Source organism: Mesitornis unicolor, unplaced genomic scaffold (assembly GCF_000695765.1).
Source record: "Mesitornis unicolor isolate BGI_N332 unplaced genomic scaffold, ASM69576v1 scaffold6841, whole genome shotgun sequence".
Taxonomy (NCBI): domain Eukaryota; kingdom Metazoa; phylum Chordata; class Aves; order Mesitornithiformes; family Mesitornithidae; genus Mesitornis; species Mesitornis unicolor.
In genome coordinates this window covers 136,803-157,584 of record NW_010163257.1, presented here as the reverse complement: position 1 = coordinate 157,584, position 20,782 = coordinate 136,803, and the positions used below count along the sequence as shown (strand labels likewise).

Genomic DNA, 20,782 nt, shown 5'->3' with positions numbered 1-20,782 from the left:
CCACAATATTCAATGTGGAGATATCTTCCTGTTATAGCACAGGTTTATTTGCTGTGCTGTTAGTTGTGCTCCCTGTTGGATTTCATGTGCTGTCCATGATAAAAGGCGTATCTCTTGCAAGAATGTTGGAGGTAAATACTTGCTCAAATATACACAGCAAAAGAGAAGACACCAGGAATTCTGGGTCTGGTCTTTGTCTTCTGTGCAGAGAGGTATAAAACTGAGCTTGACCCGTTCTGTTGTCATTTTGCATTTGTCTAGAACTGCTATGTAAAGCAAACATGAAATAATGTGAAAGTGATGTCCATACATTTTAAAATTAATTTAATTGCAAAAATTTCTTATCCTCTAATTAGCTCAAAGGATTGTAATCATCTGATAGAAAGCACTGCTTTGAAGTCATAAAACCAAGCCAGTAGAAAATACTATATACGTATTCCATAATATCATATAATATCTTTCTAGCTTAGAATATGAAGTAATCCAAAGACATTTCTTTTTGATGAATAACAGTTCACAGGCTTTTTCTTAATTTATAAGATACATTACACAGAAATCTTCCTTGTGCTGCTTCAGTTATCTTTTATCTTGATTATGGGTGACGTTTTTAGGGTACAAGGCACTGTAGTTAGGAGGGTAATTTTAAATTCTCTATGAGGTGGTGCAGTTTGGCTCTGAATTACGTGGGAGACAGTTTGAAATCAGAGCACAGTATTATTTTTCCATTGCAACTGCCGGATACCTCATGCAGCCTGATTAGTGCAATGAAGCTTTGAAAGACAAAGCAGCAAAGACAGAAAACATTGCAGTGCTTTACAAAGCGAAGGGCAGAAATGATCCACCTTCTTTATTTTTTCTGTAAATTAATTTAAAATTTAATAAAGTACAAAATATTGCAAAACCTTCATCTGCTGGGAGGAGCCGGACAAGGGATGGGTTGTGTCACCCAAATAACCACCTGGTTATGTGCCTGTCGCAGATGAGCCCCCACTCAAGCACTCCAGCACATTTAGCACTTGGACACAGAGATTTTGATTTCTTTGGGCCCAAAGTAACTTGTTTTTCTTCCTGATTTTTATTTACATTTAAGCTTCAACAACCCTCCCATATGCAGACTGGCTAACACATAAAATTATTTAGTCGGCATCCCTCATCTGGCTCCTCTGCTTACTAGAAATGAAGGTAGTAAAGAGACTATAGTATCTTCCACAATATATTTTTTACTTGCAAAAAATACTAATTGGATGCAGCTTTTCCTAGTTTAAAACCCCTCCAAGCTAAAAGGAATAAAAGCAAGCTCCAGTTTCAGTCATACCTTTTGCCTTTAGCCAAACTCACTATAACTGCTGCCAAAATAAAATTAGGATCTATGCTTGCTTCTGGAATCTTTGCAGCTCATCCTTAGGTGAAACACATATCATAATAAGATGTGATACAGAGTCTGAAATCAAATATTTTTCCCAATTCTGTATTTTCATGAGTGTAACATGACACATAGTATTTTAGTATCGTGATAAAGATACCTAATGTTTGTTACAATATCTGCATGTGTCTATAAATGTCTATGAAATTATAGTAATAGTTGATCTTTCAGTCTAAACAGCTTTCTGATACCCCTGTTCAGTACATCTTTGCAGTACAAATGGAGTTTAAAAGTATTTTAAAAACAAGAGCACTTCTTTGAGTTGGATGTGGTTTTACTTTGGGGTAAGGAGGTGAGAGGATCTCCATGTCATCGATGACAACAAAACACAGAACAAAGCATTTAACCAGATGATAAAGACTGATGCCATGGACCAATATTTTTTTGAATGACTGGTTAAAGCTTTGCTCACTAATCCACACTTAAACAGCTAAATAAGCAGCCTGATTCCCAAAAGCGTTCTTGTAGCAGTGGATTTAATGACTTGCATGAAGTTAGCCTTTAAAAGACAGGAGGCATATTTGGGAGTCTTATGTTAGGCTGATTCCTGACAATCTTGGACTGAAATTTTTATGATTGATAAGAATTTTATATTTATAAATTCTTCTTCAGGATGAATTTGCTTTCCCACAGACAGCACCAGCTGTGTGTGCAGGCATTTGCAGAGGTAGGCTTAGGTCCCTGATAGCATTCCTTTGTGTAGGCCTGTCCTTTCCCTCCCAAGGAGCTGTGGGGGCCCATGACACTTTGATCATGAAATCTTTCAGCAACCTGAATCCATTTTTGCAAGAGGAGGGGAAAGATTTCCAAAGTGGGGCTGGAGGCAGCTGCATCCTTGCTGACAGACAAGTGAGATCCCATGAGTGCCTTTGTCCCACCCACCCTGGGTACTGCAGGAAGGCAAGCGGGTGAACAGGGCAAAGCAGGAGGCCTAGCACACCCCTTTGAGGTCTAGGACCATGTGCATCTCCTCACCTGCTGAAACACCTCCTACTTCAAATTAATTTAATAGCTGTATTTTAAGGAAACAGGAGCAGCTGCAAGCAAGCGAGAAGCAGTTTCCAGTAGCCAGTTCAGTCACCACATAGCATCACTATCAGCTCTGTAAACTGCTACTCTGTCCTGAACCATTTTGTCAATATCCTGAGTGATGGTATTCTTCATTTCATCCCCTCTAACTGCACTGTTCAATTTCTGAAATGAAGACAGAGGCAAGAAAAATAGAGCTTGTATCAAAGGACCAAGGCTTCTGTTTGTTGTAAATTAGCTTCTTTCTATTAGTTGATGGCTTTGGAAGGAAGCTGTGGAAATCCTTTTTTGACAAAAAATGCTATAAAAATATGATATGTGATTTTGTACTGCCAATTATTGTAAAAGCAAAATGCAACATTTTATAATGAAGCCACTGCTTAATACTGTTCTTTTTTTCTTTTTTCCTTCAAATCAGATATTTATCTTTGAGAATAACATCTATTACTGTGCCCATGTGGGGAAACAAGCCATCCGAGTGGTCTCCACAGGAAAGGAAGGTGTTATTTTCAATGGGCTCAGCGACTGGCTCTATGAAGGTAGGACACTACATTTAAGGCAGCAGTTAGTTATAAATTTAAGTTACACTCTAGATTTACAGAACTGGCTGGAATTAGTCATTCAGCATTGCATTTCTGGGGACTGGTGGACCACGGAGCTGAAAATCTGCTATTCTAACAGTTGTCTGAAGTGCCGGACTGGGAATAATGTGAAATGATGTAAGAATTCTGTTTCCAGGCTGTTTTTCTTTCCCTTAGTCCGAAGGTAATAAATCACCAAGCTTTAATGAACGGAACTGCTTCATTATTTAATGGCACCTGCAATCACTCAAAGACGTGGCAGTTTTCAAATTGCAGAAAAGGGACAGAAATGGGAAGGGAAAGGGGTTTTATTTTAAAGGAAGATGCAAGGAAACAGTTATATTTGATTGGTTGTTCTCCATGTCACTAGGTGGGCCCTGGAAGCAGCCCAGATCTTGCTACCTAAAAATTTCCTAAAAGCAGACAGGTCCTCACAGTAATTGGCTTAATTCCTTTGAAAATGGGCCTGATGGACTAGAGGGTCTTCACTGGAGCACTGCTTTACTTTGGTTCTTTCAGCTGGCAAGTGGCCATTGAGGTGTCTGTGAGCAGCTGCTCACAAAATAATGTCACCTGCTCACAGTTTAAGAAAGACTGTAAACATCCCCAGTTCTTTGAGGGGATGTAATGGGATTTTAAGCTAATACTTTATCAGAATTAAAATTGAAATATGTAAGAGAACACATGCACACAACCTGCATCCCTCTCTCTGATGCCAGCTAATGCTGCCAGCAGTTTCTTTTCACAAGGATCTTGAGTTTTGGGACCTGGCAGTGTCTCCTTCATGTGACACAGTTTCCCCTCTAAAGTCACACTTCCTCCTGCAGTTCCCAGCATAGTCCCAAGCTTTTCCCACCTCTACAGAAAAAACTGTCCAGATACGTTTGTTAACTGTGCCCTGTTGACTGTTCTCAGTTTCCTTGAGCTTAATGGAACAAAATAGTTTGCAAAACGCCATGCACCATTAATTAGTGTAAAACTATGAGACACTCGTTAAATTACCCTGTATCACAGCTCAGCTGGGACTGTTGGACTCAAAATGAGGGAATTAAAATAAATTATTTAGTTTGCCACTCCCAGAGAAGCTGGTCCTGTAAATCAGTGTACAAACTAATCAAACACATCAGAGGAAAAATCTGATAGCAGTTTACGTTACTTTTGATATTTAAATGTGTGTTTACACTGTACCACAGAATATTTGCAAGTGCATGTCCTTGTGAAGCACTTTGTAACCACCAGATTGGATAAGAAGTTACAAAATGCTAATATTCTTTAATTTATCATTATTTATTAATTTGTTGCTGAAGTTTTGGGCAGGCCTGTTTGTAGGTTAAACGAGCATATGAGTAACGATATTCTGCTGGTAAACATCATTTAGTACATGAGGTCTTCTTGTAGAGTCTTGCATGCAGCACCATGCTGACAGGAGTTTGTTAAGCCAGTGAACTCCAAGTGCGCCAGCAAGCCCGTGATGACACTTGTGTTTTGCTGACACATATTTTTATTCAATTACGAGATTGCTCAGGCAGCTTCTTGGCTGACATTGACTTTCAGGTTTGTCCTTTATAATGAACTTCCTTGTTAACTTTATGTTAATGTACTGGGATAGTACATGAATGTATGATCAAAGGCAGTCTGGAGATACCAAGCCAGATTCTGTAACCTCTCTGAGCAGCATGTATAGAGTAGGACCCCTGAACCTGCTACTCACTGGGAGTAGGTTGTTCAGAAATCAGTATATAACATCCCTTTGGAAATCTCACTTTGTGTCCAAGTACAGATTATGTTGAAATAAATGTTTCTATCAGTTCACAAGCAAGATATAGAAGGACCTACTGGAAAATCTGAGATAAAAATGTTCCTGAGTGGTAGAGCGCAGAATCCAAAATCAAATCCAGAGCTGGGTTGTGTGAGCTGAGCTACTTCTCTTGCACTACGTCACATGTGCTGTCCTCATGGAGGTAAACCTGGGGCTGGGGTCAGGACTAAAGATTCATGGCAGATGCTTGAAGAAGCTGTGGGGCCATAGGATTGGATGGGTCTGCAGTAATCAAGTGTCAGCTCTCTGAATGCATGGATGGATGGAGCAGGATGCAAGAAATTGGGTGTTGTGTAGTGGTAAATGGGTAAGGACCACTAGCAGATGGATGACACCTTTCCAGTGAAGTCCATGGGAATTCAGGCATTGTTGTCAGTGAGACTGAGGTTTTACCTGAGCAGCAGCTGCAATGCTCCACCGGCATACTGTTACTGGTGCCTTTATTTTCCCAAATTCTCTCCTTTTCTTGGATTTCTTCTCTTTGGTAGGATAAACAGAAGCAACATTTTAAATCCAAACTCACCTGATTGGAATTGCTTGAAATCTGGGGAAGGATCGAAATTTGCCACGTCAAGGCTATTTTTCACCTTCCCCATTTCCACTGACATTTGTAGTCGTGTCTTCCCCATGTCCTTAACAGAGCTGGGTGGGATGCTCAGCCCCATCTTTGTTTCCACTGCCACTGCCTCAGTGAACTACCGGGATGGATGCTGAGCATATGTAGAAATCTCGTTCCATCTGTGCAGCTATCACCAACAGATAGTCTGCAAAGGAGCTGCAAGAAATGCTGAAACGGGATCACAAGGAGTTCAGCGCACTCCTCTTCCTTCGTGTGCTCTTTTCGTTGCTGAGGTTCACCACCCCCGGCATTGGCAGCTGAGCCTCCCCGCAGCGCCTGCTGTGTTGCTGTGACAGCTCACGACCTGCTTCTCACCTTCCATAAATGCACCACACACAAAATAATAAAACCATGGCACTTTCTATTTGAGGAAACCGATTTTCAAGGTCTTTTATTGTAATCGGCAAGAGCACATAAACAAAAATCCCCCCACCCCGTCCAAGAATGGCAGCCCCAGCAGTGCCACTGTTTGGGGTAACTCCTGACTCTTGAAATGAATGGTAGACCCAGAGGGAACACTTTTCTTCATAACCTGATTGCTTTTGTCATGACAGAATAGATGCACTGTACTATTAATCACAGGTTTTTACTAAGTATGGAAGCAGAGCAGATCTAGAGTAGATTTGACAGGCTTTTTGCCCTGGAAAAATGCAGAAGTTCATTTCAATTCAAGTTAAGCTCTGCTTTTGTAAATCTGCCAAAGGGGAAAAAATTTCTTCGAGGTATTTATGCTGATCTGTAGACTTTTGATAATATAGTGAAAAACATTTCAAATCAATCAGTGCTAAATCTACTTAGTGCATTTAGCTGGAAGGTTATAGATTGATACATAGATTACTGTAACATGAAAGCATAGATTAAACATGGCTTTTATTACTAAAATAAGCATTGACAATATTTCCATAGTCTGACTTAACATTTTCAGAGCTCTGCCTGATAGATACTTATACTAAAACAGAGTGATATCCTATAAAAGAGAGTTTAAAGTTCCACAGCTGAACCCAGCTAAGCATTTAAATGCGTAGCACCAGCAAACAGTGTTTTATATTTCAGTTTGCTGTATGATTGTTGTTGTTTTGGGACTATGTTTTAGCAACAATAAGGCTTAAAGACAATTTTAAAGCAAGTGGTGATATAGCACAAAGTACTTTCAAAGTGATAGGATGAGACTATTTATATGTTCTTTTTATATATAGTACTTTTATTAAATTAATGTACATTTTAACAAGGAAAGTGCAGGTAAAATTAATTTCATTTAAACACTTTGTTATATTGTTCTTCAACAGAAAGAAATTCTGCAATTAAACCATCTTCATGTGCAACCAGGCACTTGGAGAGATTGTTCAGAACTTGTGAGAAAGTGTGGCAGCAATTGGCGCTGCCAGAGGTCACCTGTGTGATCCTGCTAAGTGACAAAGAGAAGGTTGTGGTGTCCCCATGTTGCAGTTTGGAAGCTCGTTGAGTTTATTTGCGTTCGAGTGTGTGTGATGCTGTAAGTCTCTAAAGATCATCTCAGAGTGAGCATCCCATGCTAGATTTAGTCCTGGCACCATGGCTGTGACGTCTCATCTAGACATCCTCTCATCCTCACGTCAGCAAGAACCACATCTGGCAGCCAGGCACCACTTTGAAAACTCTTACACAACATGAGCCATATGAATCCATCATTTAACATTGCTACTCTGTTCTGTTGAGCTTAATGCACAGCAGTGCTGCTAGGCTTTATTTTTGGCCAGCGAGCAAGAGGAGGAGTGAAAAGAGACTCTTTTTCTGCGATGACTCGTATGCCTTATTAATCTTCATTCTGCCTGCATTTACGTTATCACCAACAGAACCTCTTGTGTGACTTCGCAGTGACACCTGGTGGGAGAGGCCAGGATGTCATCGGCATTGAGACAGTGAAACTGCAGAATGTTTTTGCTGCAAGATCTAATAAAGGCTCCCAGTTTCCCCTCATATATTTCCCTGAAACTCTTCCTGAGCTTATGGGAACTACACATTCAAAGCTGATTCATGTTAACAGTGGTTCTGTGCCTTTTCTAGAGAGAGAAAAGGGAACACAGTGATAAAGAAAAATCTTTCCCATAATTTAATCAGCATCTCACAAAAATCAGGGGGTATATTTAGAACATGTATGGCTGGTCTCAGAGATGCAGTGCCTGGCAGCAGCTGCCAAATCAAATAGCAGTTATTTTGAGCAATATCTTTTATGCTTATAGTATTTCAAGCAATTGAAGTAGATATATTTCTTAAGTTTAGAAGTATTAATCCTGGGACTCTGGAAGTGGTCTTGCTACCAGGAAAATACTAGATAAGTCTGCTGAAACAGTGCCTTATCTAATTTATCTGTGTGCTCAGTTTTTCATTGTATAATACGAGATTGCTTAGCTTCTGCTAGGAAACAGAAACTTTGATGATCAAATTATACCTGAGTTTGGAAAGGGACATTCATATTTAGGCTGAAAGCAAGTAACTCCTAAAATTCCTGTTCAGTGTCACCAGAGAAGGAGATCAGATAGCTTAATATTTCACGGTGTAAGGCTAACCTTTCCCAGTAATTAGTAGCTCCAAGATCTGGTGGGGGAGGATGAGATGAAAAATTAGGCTGAGTCATCACTGAATTTTTTAAGATACTCTGGATAAATTAATCTCTTGCCAAAAGGATGCTAAAGCCAAAGCTTCAGACAATAAAAGGGGCCAGACCTAATGGGACTACAAATTATTTCTTTTTGGGAAGATATGTAAAGAATTGCTGGGGCACTGAATATGTATTCAAACTTGTTTTTAAGGACTTTCACATTTTCAGTTACAAAGAAAATATTTCATGGACATGGATAAATTTTCTGCTATGCGGTAAAGAGGAGTAGAGAAACACTTGGAACTGGAAAATGGCCTCAGATAGTGCCAGAAATACACCCCAAGTCTAAAAATCACTATTTTGTCATCAAATACATGCTAATGTTACTCAGAGGTTTTGGGGAAGCTGCATGATATTTGTTCCCTCATTTCTGTGCTTGTTCAGGTGAGGTAACAAAGCCAGTGTGGTGCTTCAGTGACATTGTCACCATATGCAAAGAGAAAGCTTTCCTCAGTTTTGCATATTGGCCATCATTCAGTGTTGCCCATTCAGTACAAGCAGCTGTTGCATAGCACTTCGGGCTTTACAATTCCCATTTAGCCGTTATTTAACTGCCTACTGAAAATGAGGGTGAATATTTTTTGGTGCACCTTTATTTGCATGCACATTTACACCAAATATGTATAAAATCTGGCCATTTCAGTTGCAGTCAAAATAAGAATGAAGAGCAGCTCTTTGCCTCAACTATGTGTTTGATATTTTTTGATATTTTCACTGTAAATAATTCTGTTGCAAGGAAGATTGACTAGAAGGAGCATTGTTTTTTGTTATCCATGTTAAAGCAGAGGAAAAAAGAGAACCTTAAATTTTACCCAATCTTGTTATGAAAGCTTTGGTAGAAGTTCCCTCTATTTCTTGCTTCAGCAGAGGTTCCCCTGTCATAGGGAAGCTCACACTGTGCATTGCATCATCAGGAACTGGCCCTTCTGCCCCTTCTCAGTTGGTGAAGGTCAGGGAAAATTGAACCATTTACAATGCACATTGTGAATGCCTGCCTAGAAATCAGCAAGCTCCTGAAAACTTTAAAATGTGCTGTTATCTGGACTGGCTTCAAAATCCAGCACCGCACCATGATAAACCTTGCCAGCTCTAGCCCAGTCTTTAACCTTCCTTTTCTGCAGAAGGTTGTTTGAAAGCGAGCTGTCAGCCAAATCCAACACCTGCCATCCTCTAATTTTTTGGATTGCCATCATTCAGACTTCAGGATGGCTTTTGGAAGGAAAACAGAATATTATTTACTGTGGTCAGTGATCTCCTTGGGGTGGTGGAAGGAAGCCAGATGTCCATCCCAATGTCGTTGTCAGCCAGCAGCTGCCAGTGCCCTATGTCAAGAGAATTTCACCAGTGAGGTTGCTGGTGTTTGCACTGAAACTTGCACTCTCCGTTCACAGAGGTCCTGTTTAAAAGTGCATTTCTTCAGGAAGAACTCTGAGCCTTGATGTTTCTCTTGGCACCATTCTTGAACACAGGACCTCGATGCTAGTTCAGCCCATACCAATAAGGGAAAAGAAAATTTTCCTTTCTAGAATTAGGTAATGTGCTTCCAGATATAATGCCAGCCTGGTCACAGTCAGAGGGAAGATTTTAAATAAGTCTGAACTCTTTTTGTAATATTGTAGGTAGTTTCTTATAGTTCCATGGAGACTCTTGCAATTCATTCTTTGCTGGATGAAATTGTTTCTTTGTTGGGTGAAATCATCCAATCATCGTTGGATGATTTCTATATACTTGCAGTAACAGCAAAAATGAAAATGTCATACTCTCCTGTTGCCAGTATTATAATATTTTAAGATAAGGCAACACTCGTCTGCATTTCAACAAATTGTGACTGACTTGTTCAGGTCTGCTTTGCTTGTGATTAAAGAGATTATTGAAATTTATATGAATCTTTTCCTGAAAATAGATTTGCAGTCTATATAGCAAACATGAGAGCACAAACTGTGTTCAGTTATGGCAGTATAAATCCAGACTAAGTTTTTGGATCTCTGCAGATTTAGTTGAGATGTGCAACTTCCCACAGAATTTAACTGCTGTGGTAGAACCTCTTCTCTTTTCCACTCTTAGTTTGCTGCCACTACTTTGTTGGGGATGCAATTACCTCTTTAATTACTTTATGAGAGAAAAGAGCTGCCCAGTTTACAACCAAATTAAACCTGATTAGTTAGCTACTGTTCTGCTTAAGTAAGAATATGCAAATAAAAATGAAAAATTGACAAATAAAATATGTAGAACAGTATCAGAGTGTGAAAGTAGCACCTGATAGGTATTGAAAATAGATAGTGTATCACTGAGTCAAATATTTCAAAAAAATTGTGTAATAAAAGTTGTGTAACAGAGCTACTAGGGTTGTCTGCTTGTACGTGAGTTCTGTTTCTCTATTTCTGCTGCAAAGTCATTTACAGTAGCCTTGGGTTAAATACTGCATTGGAGATCTGTGTCCTCATTTTCTGATTATGCTGGTATTTTTAATAACTAATTAGTATACTAGAACTTTCAATATTGTAGAATAGAATTTCACCTATGCCATTCTAATATGAATTCTGGAATAACTCCGTCGAAGCTAATGGTGGTGCTCTGGATCTGCACCAGGGTGCCGAATGCAAGGGTCTTGCTGTAATATTCATTGCAAGGGAAATATATTAAATTGACATTACTACAAGAAAAAGAGTGTAGAAGTTACAGGACTTGCAAATTCATTCAAATGTGAGAGCTGTATTTTTCCTTCGCAAAATCAGATTTGCGGTTTGATATAATAAAACTCAGAGAATGCATTTAAGCGATCAAGTTCACTGCAGATTAAATAAAAATGCATTCTTTCTCTATCGGTAGAATTGAGCTTGTTGGCTGTGACACACATAAAAGTCTTCCAGGCTGTAGAGTGCTGTAGAAAATTAAAAGAATTTGGGTTAATTTGTATGAAAAATATGTACATGAATATCAGAGACAAATATATCTGTTAGGGCATGTTGTCTGTAGGGATGTCTTTCCTGGGGCATTTTAAACAGTGAATTAGACAGATTTTCACCATGGGTTGCTGAGTGCAAGTGGGGATTAGAAGGTTTCTTTGGGCTTCTACGAGACCTACAGTTATGTGATCTTATGTATAGTTTTGATGGCTTTTTTTGGATATCTTTGCAGTAAGACATGTTGGCTCTGAGATCACAAAGTCACTGTAGGAGCTTTTGGAATATCCCTTTGGAAGTTACAGAATACCTGGTTTAAACATTATAGGGTAAATAGACATAACCTGCTTGTTTTTGTAGGGAATGGAGCTCTCTGTCACGATAAATTTTCATTTGCCTCATTATTCCTGTGAGAAATGTTGGTGGGTTTCTTCTTCTGAGGGTGTCCATGTTTCCATTGGAAAAGAAATGTTTTAAAGAAAACAACCAAGCTTAATATTTTTAAAGTTCTGAGATCAAGAAGTGATTAAAAGGACAGGAAGTAAAAACAGATCGAAAGATAGCCATAGAAATTTCATGCATAATTCCAACAATTTGACCTGAAAAGTAAATTTCTGTAAGACTTTTTTTATTGATGCATCGGTTCTTCCTTGGTGCAGCCTTGCTTATGGAAATGCAGGGGCCAGTGCAAAACCTACAGGCTATTTAAATAGCTATCCTCTTTGTCTTGCTGCTCCTTGGCCTGAGTTAAGAGTATCTGCCGTAAGAAATAAAAAAAGCAAAAAAACCAAACTTACTCTGTCCAAATTAGAATGAGCGAAAGCTACATGAAAGGGATGAAAATTCTGCTGAGATATGTTATTTTCACTGGAGAGCTGGTCTACCCGCTGTTGTATAATAGTAGGAAAATCAAAAGAATATCAGAAATAATGACAGAAGTCAGCTCATGATTTGTGTGTGTCAGCTCTTGTAATGACAAAAAAAAAGAACAAAAAAAAAGACAAAGAACCAAACTGAAGTGCATTTTTAAAACTACAACTCCAAATCCTAATACCAGCTGGAAACAGTCAGAGGTCAGAGCGGGTCTTTGACTGGAAGAGCAGAGTCGTCAATGACCTGTGAAATGCAAAGGATAAGTTACTGCCGAGGGCTGGCTGGGGACGAAGACTGCCCCCACAGAGCTGCAGTCCACTGTTTCCTGCAGCAGAACAGGCAGGGGGTTAAATCTTCCTATGTGAAAAATGACCTACAATATTCCTTTCTGTGCTGCATATGCTTGACAGTGCATGAGAAAGGATAAGCAACATACTCAGATCCCGGTACTGAGAAAACAAGACTGGTTTTTTGCACCAATGTTTGGAGCTACCAGCTCTCCACTGAACCTCAGACCTTCACTACATGAGGGATGTGGGTGTCACACTACAAGGTGTTTTTCAAACTGCACCAAAGAAGCCCAGTGGTGACTGCAATGTTGATACCAACCAGGACATCCTGGGCTGCATCAGAAGAAGTGTGGCCAGCAGGTTGAGGGAGGTGATTCTCCCCCTCTACTCTGCTCTCAAGAGACTTCACCTGGAGTACTGCATCCAGCTTTGGGGCCCCCACATAAGAAGGACATGGAGCTAATGGAGCAAGTCCAGAGGAAAGCCACAAAGATGACTGGGGGCTGCAGCACCTTTCCTGGAAGGAAAGATTGAGAGTTGGGGCTGTTCAGCCTGGCAAAGAGAAGGCTCCAGGGAGACCTTATAGCAGCCGTCCAGTACCCGAAAGGGGCCTACAGAAAACCTGAGGAGGGACTTTTTACAAGGGCATGTGGTGATAGGACAAGGGTAATGGTTTCAATCTGAAAGAGAGAGATTTGGATTAGATATCAGGAAGAAATTATTTACTGTGAGGGTGGTGAGACACTGGCACAGGGAAGCTTTGGATGTCCCCTCCCTGGCAGTGTTCAAAGCCAGGTTGGATGGGGCTTTGAGCAGCCTGAGCTGGTGGGAGGTGTCCCTGCTCATGACAGGGGTGTTGGAGCTGGATGAGCTTTAATGTTCCTTTCAACCCAAACCATTCTGTGATCCTATGACATGGACATGCCTGTACCTGGAATTTGCTCTGGATCAGGAGAACTGAAGAACCAGGGCAGATCTTTAAAGCAATCATATTGACATACCAGCAGTTTCTAAAAGATAAAGCATCCAGGGATTATACCACCCTCAACACTCAATTAGTTTATGCTGCTATAAGTAACTACCATATGGCATAGTTTCTGCACCAGCTGTTTTCCAGTCTTCAGTGGATACCGGTCTGTGGGGGAAACTATGCTACAGATTAACAGTAATTAGAAAAGTGGAGGGAAACAGCATATTTTAAAGATGATCTTAAAACTTTCGGATGTATAAGTAGTAAAATACAAGTGGCCAGGGATGCATTGGCTGTGGTGTGCCAGGGTGGTGGTACCAGCTGCCTGCAAATACCATGTGTCTGCGGCAGGGCAGGTTGCAGAGGTGACAGCTGCTCCTGGTCTGCTGTGGTGCAAAGCAGCCAGCGTGGGACAGCAGGAACTGAATTAAGGTGGACAGCAGAAACCTTTAATCATGTCTTGGGACGTGGACTCCCAGGAGTTCGGCAGGGACTGAGCAACACGGTAACGGTGGGAGATGTTTTCCTTCAAAGCCACAGCAAACAATGGTACGTGCTGCCCTGACTTTGAATCCTACTTCTTCCTTCCTTCAGCCCTTTCCCGCACCTGCTGTGATTTCTCGGGACTGGAGGTAGGGTGATACATCGCAAACCAGGTTTCATTGCCCACCAAGGCAGAGCCAGACCATAGCTACCTCAGCAGGCTAAGACCATGGAATAAACCAATGTTTCTACATCTGCTCAGCTCTGCAGCCTCCAGCAAGAACAGCAACCACTCCTTACAGTTTCCCTGGCCTCTTCGCCTGCTTTCCAGTCGTTCCATTGCAAACTAGGTATCCTGCTTTGAGAAATATTTCCACAGCACGGCCAGGCCATATAGAGCTGGATTGGATGCCGTTCTTCCCAGCTCTTGAATTCCAAAGATGTCATGGCCATTACTGTGTTCACCTGTGTCATCTTGGTGCTGAATGATCACATTTTCAGGCAGTTTGTGCTACCAGCTTGGCAAGCTGTTGTTTGCATACCAGAAAAATGTTATTAGACTACTTTTTTATTTCTTTTTTTTTCTATAGAATGACTGAAAATTTGTTTTGCCCTAAATCACAACCAATAAAAAGTTTTAAGACCAAGAAAGTTCTTGCATGTCCTTCTGCACTCAAAAATTTTAGTCTATTGTTTTGAGCCACATCAAACAGCACAGCAACACAAAATGCTGCTAACAGCTAAACATTGTAATATATTTATAATTATTTAAAATTATTATTATTAACAAATTCCTTAATTATGGATTTTGCAGGAATCTCTTTTCACTTTTAAAGGATTTCTAAGATTTTAATGAGAGTGGAAGCAATGTACAGTTCCAATATGAAGTGCCCTGTGTTTTTATCCATAACATTTCCTGTGATGTAGCTAGGTCTCCTAGATGGTTTTGCAGCTCTAGTGGCCATATGAATGTAAGCTACACCAAGAAAACATTCACTTTTTGTCTCACCTGGTACTGATTATACAGCAAAGGTATAACTATACTGCAGTCTGTCTGTTCGGTAAAATATCTAATTCCAATATATTGGCAGGAAAATATTTCCCATAATTCACACAAATGTACCAGAAAAGTAGATGTAAAATTCACAATTGCAATCACATTTAGTATGTACAGTACCCTGATTTTTATATTAGACCCAGAGTAAAATTATACAATTAAACAGAAGTTGATACCACCAACAAATGTAAATGCTCCTTAAACTTCACAGAATCACAGAACGTTAGGGATTGGAAGGGACCTCAAAAGATCATCCAGTCCAATCCCCCTGCCGGAGCAGGAACACCTAGATGAGGTTGCACAGGAAGGCGTCCAGGCGGGTTTTGAATGTCTCCAGAGAAGGAGACTCCACAACCTCTCTGGGCAGCCTGTTCCAGTGCTCTGTCACCCTCACTGAGAAGAAGTTTCTTCTCCAATTTAAGTGGAACCTCCTGTGTTCCAGCTTGTGCCCATTACCCCTTGTCCTATCATTGTTTGTCACCGAGAAGAGCCTGGCTCCATCCTCGTGACACTCACCCTTTAAATATTTATAAACATGAATGAGGTCTCCCCTCAGTCTCCTTTTCTGCAAACTAAAGAGACCCAGCTCCCTCAGCCGCTCCTCATAAGGGAGATGCTCCACTCCCTTGATCATCTTTGTAGCCCTACGCTGGACTCTCTCCGGCAGTTCCCTGTCCTTCTTGAACTGAGGGGCTTCTCTGAACTTCTTGAACTTCTCTGAGTTTTGCTTCAAGATTTTGTTTCTTTTTAGAGTGATTCCACTGGCTTACATGTTCTTGTATAGAACCAGCTAAGCCTTAAACCTGTGGTGCCTGGACTGGGGACCAGAAAAATAATATCTTTCTACTGAGACCTGGTAATAGTTATAGTCCAGTCTGAGAAGTATCAACGGTTTTTCAAAAATGCAGAAAAAAGGTTTGCATCATACTGTAGATCTAGACTATCTCTGCATATTGATTTTAAAATGATGTAGTAACAGATTTTTTTTTTCATTTTCTCTGTAGCACGGTCATTTAAAACAAAGACTACAAATTTACTCCTTAGTGTGGTTTAAAAAGATCTCATCTCTTAAGGGCCACATTTTCTTATCCATCTGTAATTCCTTTCCAGGCTGAATCTTTTACTCATTTCTGTCTATGTGCTTATTCCTAAATTTTCTTTTCTTACTGGTTTTTTTTTCATGTATTTTTAAACTTAAAAAATCATTTCAGACTTTTTTATATTTTAATTCTGTAGAGGCAACAAAAGCAAAAGCAACATAGACTAAAGGGAAGAAGTACTATTTTGGAGGGCAAGAGTTAATACGGAAGGGCTGTAGATGCATGCTGGCAAAAAGGAATCATTCCAGAGTGGTCCTCAAAAAACTTCATTAGAGATCAAAGAAACGTGCAGTATTGCATTAGCTGAAAGAAAAACTCTTCTATAACAGGGTTTAGTGTCCCTGGAAATGTTGCAGAGTTTATTTGAAAAATAAACCAAACAATACTCTATTAAATTTATAGAGGAAATGGAAAGCAGAAACTCAGAAGACTGTAATTGCCACCTACAAATATAATCGTTAGAGTGAGTAAGAAGTAACGGAGGCAATTAGAGGTAGCTCACCTCCTCAGCAAGGCAGAAGTTGCATTGCCACCATGTGGTGAGACTGTGGAGAGCCAGGGTTTCCTAGGAGTGCTGCAAACAACCAGAAATCTGCATGATTTGCTGGAAAAATATAGTATGCAAATAGCATCCTGATTAGAAAGAAGCAATGCAAGATGAAATCTCACTTTACTTTTGATTAGTGTATCCAGTCGGTGCTTTGGTGATGTGTTTGTGGAGTTCTTTTTCTTTACTTGAATATTAATTCAAAACTCAGTGACATAAAATATGCAGTGGAAAAGTGAGCAGAGTGCAGAAAAGAATGAAATAAAGAGTTCTCTTTTTAAAATGAGGTCATTTATAAGCTTTTATGAGTACAAAGATTCATCGTTCTGTTGCATGTCTTCTTGAAATCATATGCAAAGTTTCTGCATGTGTTTTTATTTTTCTCAAAGTCTTCTGATAATCCTGGGATACTTCTCAGTTCCATCACATCTAGAAATATGAGCCTTAGTGTTTTACAAAAAACTTTTTAGAGCAGACTATATAGAAACATAATTATTTTTCAAACGAGAAGTCTCTCAGTTCTGCCTAAAGCAGGATTTGGGATTCACGAAAGTGTGTCAGCTTGTTCTTCTCCCCCTCAACTTTAGATCGTAATTCTTCATGACGTGACAACTGGCTGCTGTAGAAATTATTAGGATTCAAGAGCATGATTTCACAGCCTGAGTCAGATGAGCTTTTCACAATCCTCTTTTTGATCAGATTAACACTGGCCCCGGAGCTGACCCGCAGCCAAGAAGAGTCGGGAGAGCCTCTCCTCCACAGCCCTCCCAGACCAGGGTTGCTTGGGTGTCAGTGTAATAGAATGCTTAAACTTCATGCTAAATACAGTGATTGCCTCTGTAAGAGCAGCTCTGCTCCTTAGCACTCACACTCTTGTAGCTTAAGTACAAGAATGAGGTTAAATGAGCATCACAGATGACGCTCAGCTATATCTCTTGGTACATGTCTAATTATGACCTTCACTGAGGCAATTATTTTGTCTTGATCTTAATGCCTTTTGCAACCATCAATTAATAAAACTTCACATAATGTCCTGGTAGAACAGGAATTACTACCTTTTTTTTTTAGAAATAGGCAAACCGAGGCACAATTATTGACCTGGTTTTTGATGAGATGAGAGAAATTAGGACAAAAAACTGAGGTGAGTGTCTCACCTTGGCCTCTAGATGCCAAATAAAATGCAGCGTATAGCACAAAAACCCAGATCTAGCTTTTCTCAGTGCATTCCTGGGTTCATCTCCAGCACATACCCCTGGCAGGGCCCCTGCAGGTTTGGTCACAGGACATGAGGGATGCACAACTGAAGAGATGCTCCTACATGGATCACTGCGTGGGAAGGCTGGGCTGGTCACAAGTGGTTTCAACAGGAGCCAGAGCCTTGCCAAGCCATGGGGCACCCTACAAGCAGAAGGCAAACTTCAGCTCTTAAAGCTGCACCATGAAGTGGCTGATGGACTCTCACCTGACTTGCAAATCCCAGAAAATAGGAACAAATCACTTCAGTCCTTCCCTTTTTTACACATATGACTCACAAGCATTTGCCTCCTACGTTAGTTTTGCTTTTCCTCAAAGTTGAGTCAGTCTTGTATTTGATTTAATAACAATAGCACACAAAAAAAAAAGAATCAGCATCAGTTGCTGCTGCGTAAGACTACATCAAAAGCAGTTCTTTAAAGGAGGCTTTCAAGGTAGCTTGATTAAAGATTTGGGAAACTGGTAAGAAATAGAACTGAGGAAAACCAGCTCCTAAAAGCAAAACGTTATGTTTTCATGCTGTTGTGCTTTTAAAATTGAAGGCAACGGTCTGAAAACAGACATTGAAATAAATCTTGATGGGAATTATCTGGAGATCATTGTATTTATTGCATTTGTTTTGATTTTCCAGTCTCTGCCTCAGACTGCAGGCACAGAGATGACTTAAACAATTCAATATCTCATTTTAAAAATTAAACTTTGCTTGGTTATTGAATTGACACATACTAACCTGTATTATTCTGCAGTATCACCAGCAGGCTAGAAATCGTGAGAACAGGACAGGAGGGAAGAGCTGTGTCCCCAAGAGCGTCATGATTTCAAGTGCCATAACTGAGGCTGTGCTGCCTCTCGGAGGCACAGCACAATGTTGCAGCACATGGGGAAGGAAAAGATTAATTTTGGTGCTTTAAAATTATCTTGGGTTTTTTTCCTCTCACTCCTCTCTACCCTTCTCCTCGCAGCACCCTGTGTATTGCCAGAAGGTCTATGTGTGTGGAAGCTCTTGATAAGGATCTAAAAGCCCTGTGATTTAGCATATCTTGCCCAGATTGTATCGTGAGCAATGATACCCTGGATAAATAATTTTCCAGCCAAATATAGGTGGTTTAGGATCCTTTCCTGCTTCTCAGCTCTCCTCTCTAATTTTTGGCATCTGGAACAACTGGTGATTTCATCAGCTATTGATGATATAAAAAACTGGTGGGATGGGAAAGTGGGGAGAAGGTTCAGGGAGCTAGTGTATTCATTGTCCAGCACTATGGAGCAGGGAATAGTTTTGGGATTTCCCTGTGGATTTCCCCATTTTAGCCAGGTCTGTCAGTGAAGCTGCTGCTCTGGCTCATGGGTACCACTGACAAACCCCAGACCTGGAGCAGCAGCGGTAGAAGGTGGCATCCTTCTCCTCATACAGCTCCAGGAGCAAAAAAGAAGTTCCCTTCTGCCCACTTACAAAAACAAAGTTCTTTTTAAAACCCCTCAGTTGAAATGTCGTGTTGTTTGAGTAAGAACACCAGAAGGCTGCATATGGGACTTCTTTCATTTAAGAGCCTACCTATGAATTTTGGACATCTGATTTAGACCTTGCTAGTGAGAAAATTTGAACTGGATGCTGATCTGGCAAATGGTGAACCAGGAGCGGTAGAAGGTGGCATCCTTCTCCTCATACAGCTCCAGGAGCAAAAAAGAAGTTCCCTTCTGCCCACTTACAAAAACAAAGTTCTTTTTAAAACCCCTCAGTTGAAATGTCGTGTTGTTTGAGTAAGAACACCAGAAGGCTGCATATGGGACTTCTTTCATTTAAGAGCCTACCTATGAATTTTGGACATCTGATTTAGTCCTTGCTAGTGAGAAGAATTTGAACTGGATGCTGATCTGGCAAATGATGAACCAGGAAATCCTGGCATGTGTCAGAAATGTTTCAGTGTTTTTGTGAGATCTAAAATGATTGAATAAAGACAAATAACCTTGAAAAGGAGAAAAGATAGCTTGGTGGGGTTGTTCTGTCTTTGTTGGCAGAGAGCATGCAGTGCCAGATGAGAGGTGGGAGTAGTAAGACAGAAATGGAGATGTAACAACAATTTTCTTCTAGTGTGAGCTGCCATTCGGAAGTGTTGTAGTACATGAGCTACTCGTTACTGAGACCCAAGATTATCTTTAATGAGCAGATCACGCAGCACAACACTGCTGAGTGGTGCCTCAGCCTAAAGGAAAATTGTAGGAAGAGTGGAGAAGCCAAGAGGTTTTCCTCCATCCTGGTGAGTCTCCAAAAAAGCTACTGCACAATCCAGTCCCTGGGCAAGGAGAAAAGCAGCAATGTGATGGATGTGGCCACACTGCTCAAAGCTCAAGCACTGTCCCTGACTAAATGTATCAGGGTTAAAACAGCCAGCCTTTCTGGTCCTCTCCCAGAACTGATGTTCTTGGAGTGTATAGAAATTACAAATGCCAGTCCACCAAGTGCTTGGTAGTAAACAGCAGATTACAAAGCATTTGACTTTGGTTCCAGCAAAATAGCGTTGCTGGGAGATCCAGAGACTGTCCCTGAGCAGCTCTGTTCCATGTTTGACCTGTTCTTCTCTTCTAGGAGAAAGTATGCATTCGAAAACAGAGCTGAACTATGGTTTAGAGGAGAAACTAGCCCTTTGCCTCCAGTGCAGCAGCTAATATGTACCTGAAAATCAAGAGTCACTTTTCCTGTCTGGCTTTACCTCACTTCAAGCTTGTAGTTTAGATTAGTGGAAACAGTTTGTACTTTGCTGACCATTTGAAAAAGGAAAGAAAGCAGAAAACAGTTGTTTGTCTGCACACTTTTCCTGAGTAAATGTCTATTTCTGGTTTCAAGTGGAAAATAATGAATCATGTAGTGCATTCACAGGTGTGAAAGGAATGTATTTGGCTCCTTTGAACACCTCATTTCTTAGTGGACAAGCATAACACTGTTACGTTTCTTCATCTTACATTGAAAAACAAGAACTGAATCCTTAGTTAGTGTGTATCACAAGATGTATTATTTATACCAGCTATGGATTTGGACTTAAAACTGCACTAAACCAGCTCTCTGAGTACACAAGGCACAGAAAGCTAATTTATGGGCAATCAGTCAACCAGGTTCTTGTGTTTATAGCAGTATATCATGGTCTCGTCTTCAGTTCGTGAACGTAGAACTGAAAAACATAAACCAGACATCTGGTTATTG

General features: G+C 40.4%; 1 protein-coding gene across 1 annotated transcript in view; it reads left to right on the top strand.

Annotated features, from left to right (window-relative positions):
- Positions 1-2,870: 2,870 nt before the first annotated feature.
- The window catches only part of DPP6 (dipeptidyl-peptidase 6), a gene marked incomplete at its 5' end in the record, with an annotated part of 83,661 nt that continues 65,749 nt past the window's right edge, over positions 2,871-20,782 (top strand). The window contains one exon of the mRNA XM_010193906.1: positions 2,871-2,991. Coding sequence (XP_010192208.1) covers positions 2,871-2,991 — 121 coding nt within the window. The remainder of the gene's footprint in view (positions 2,992-20,782) is intronic.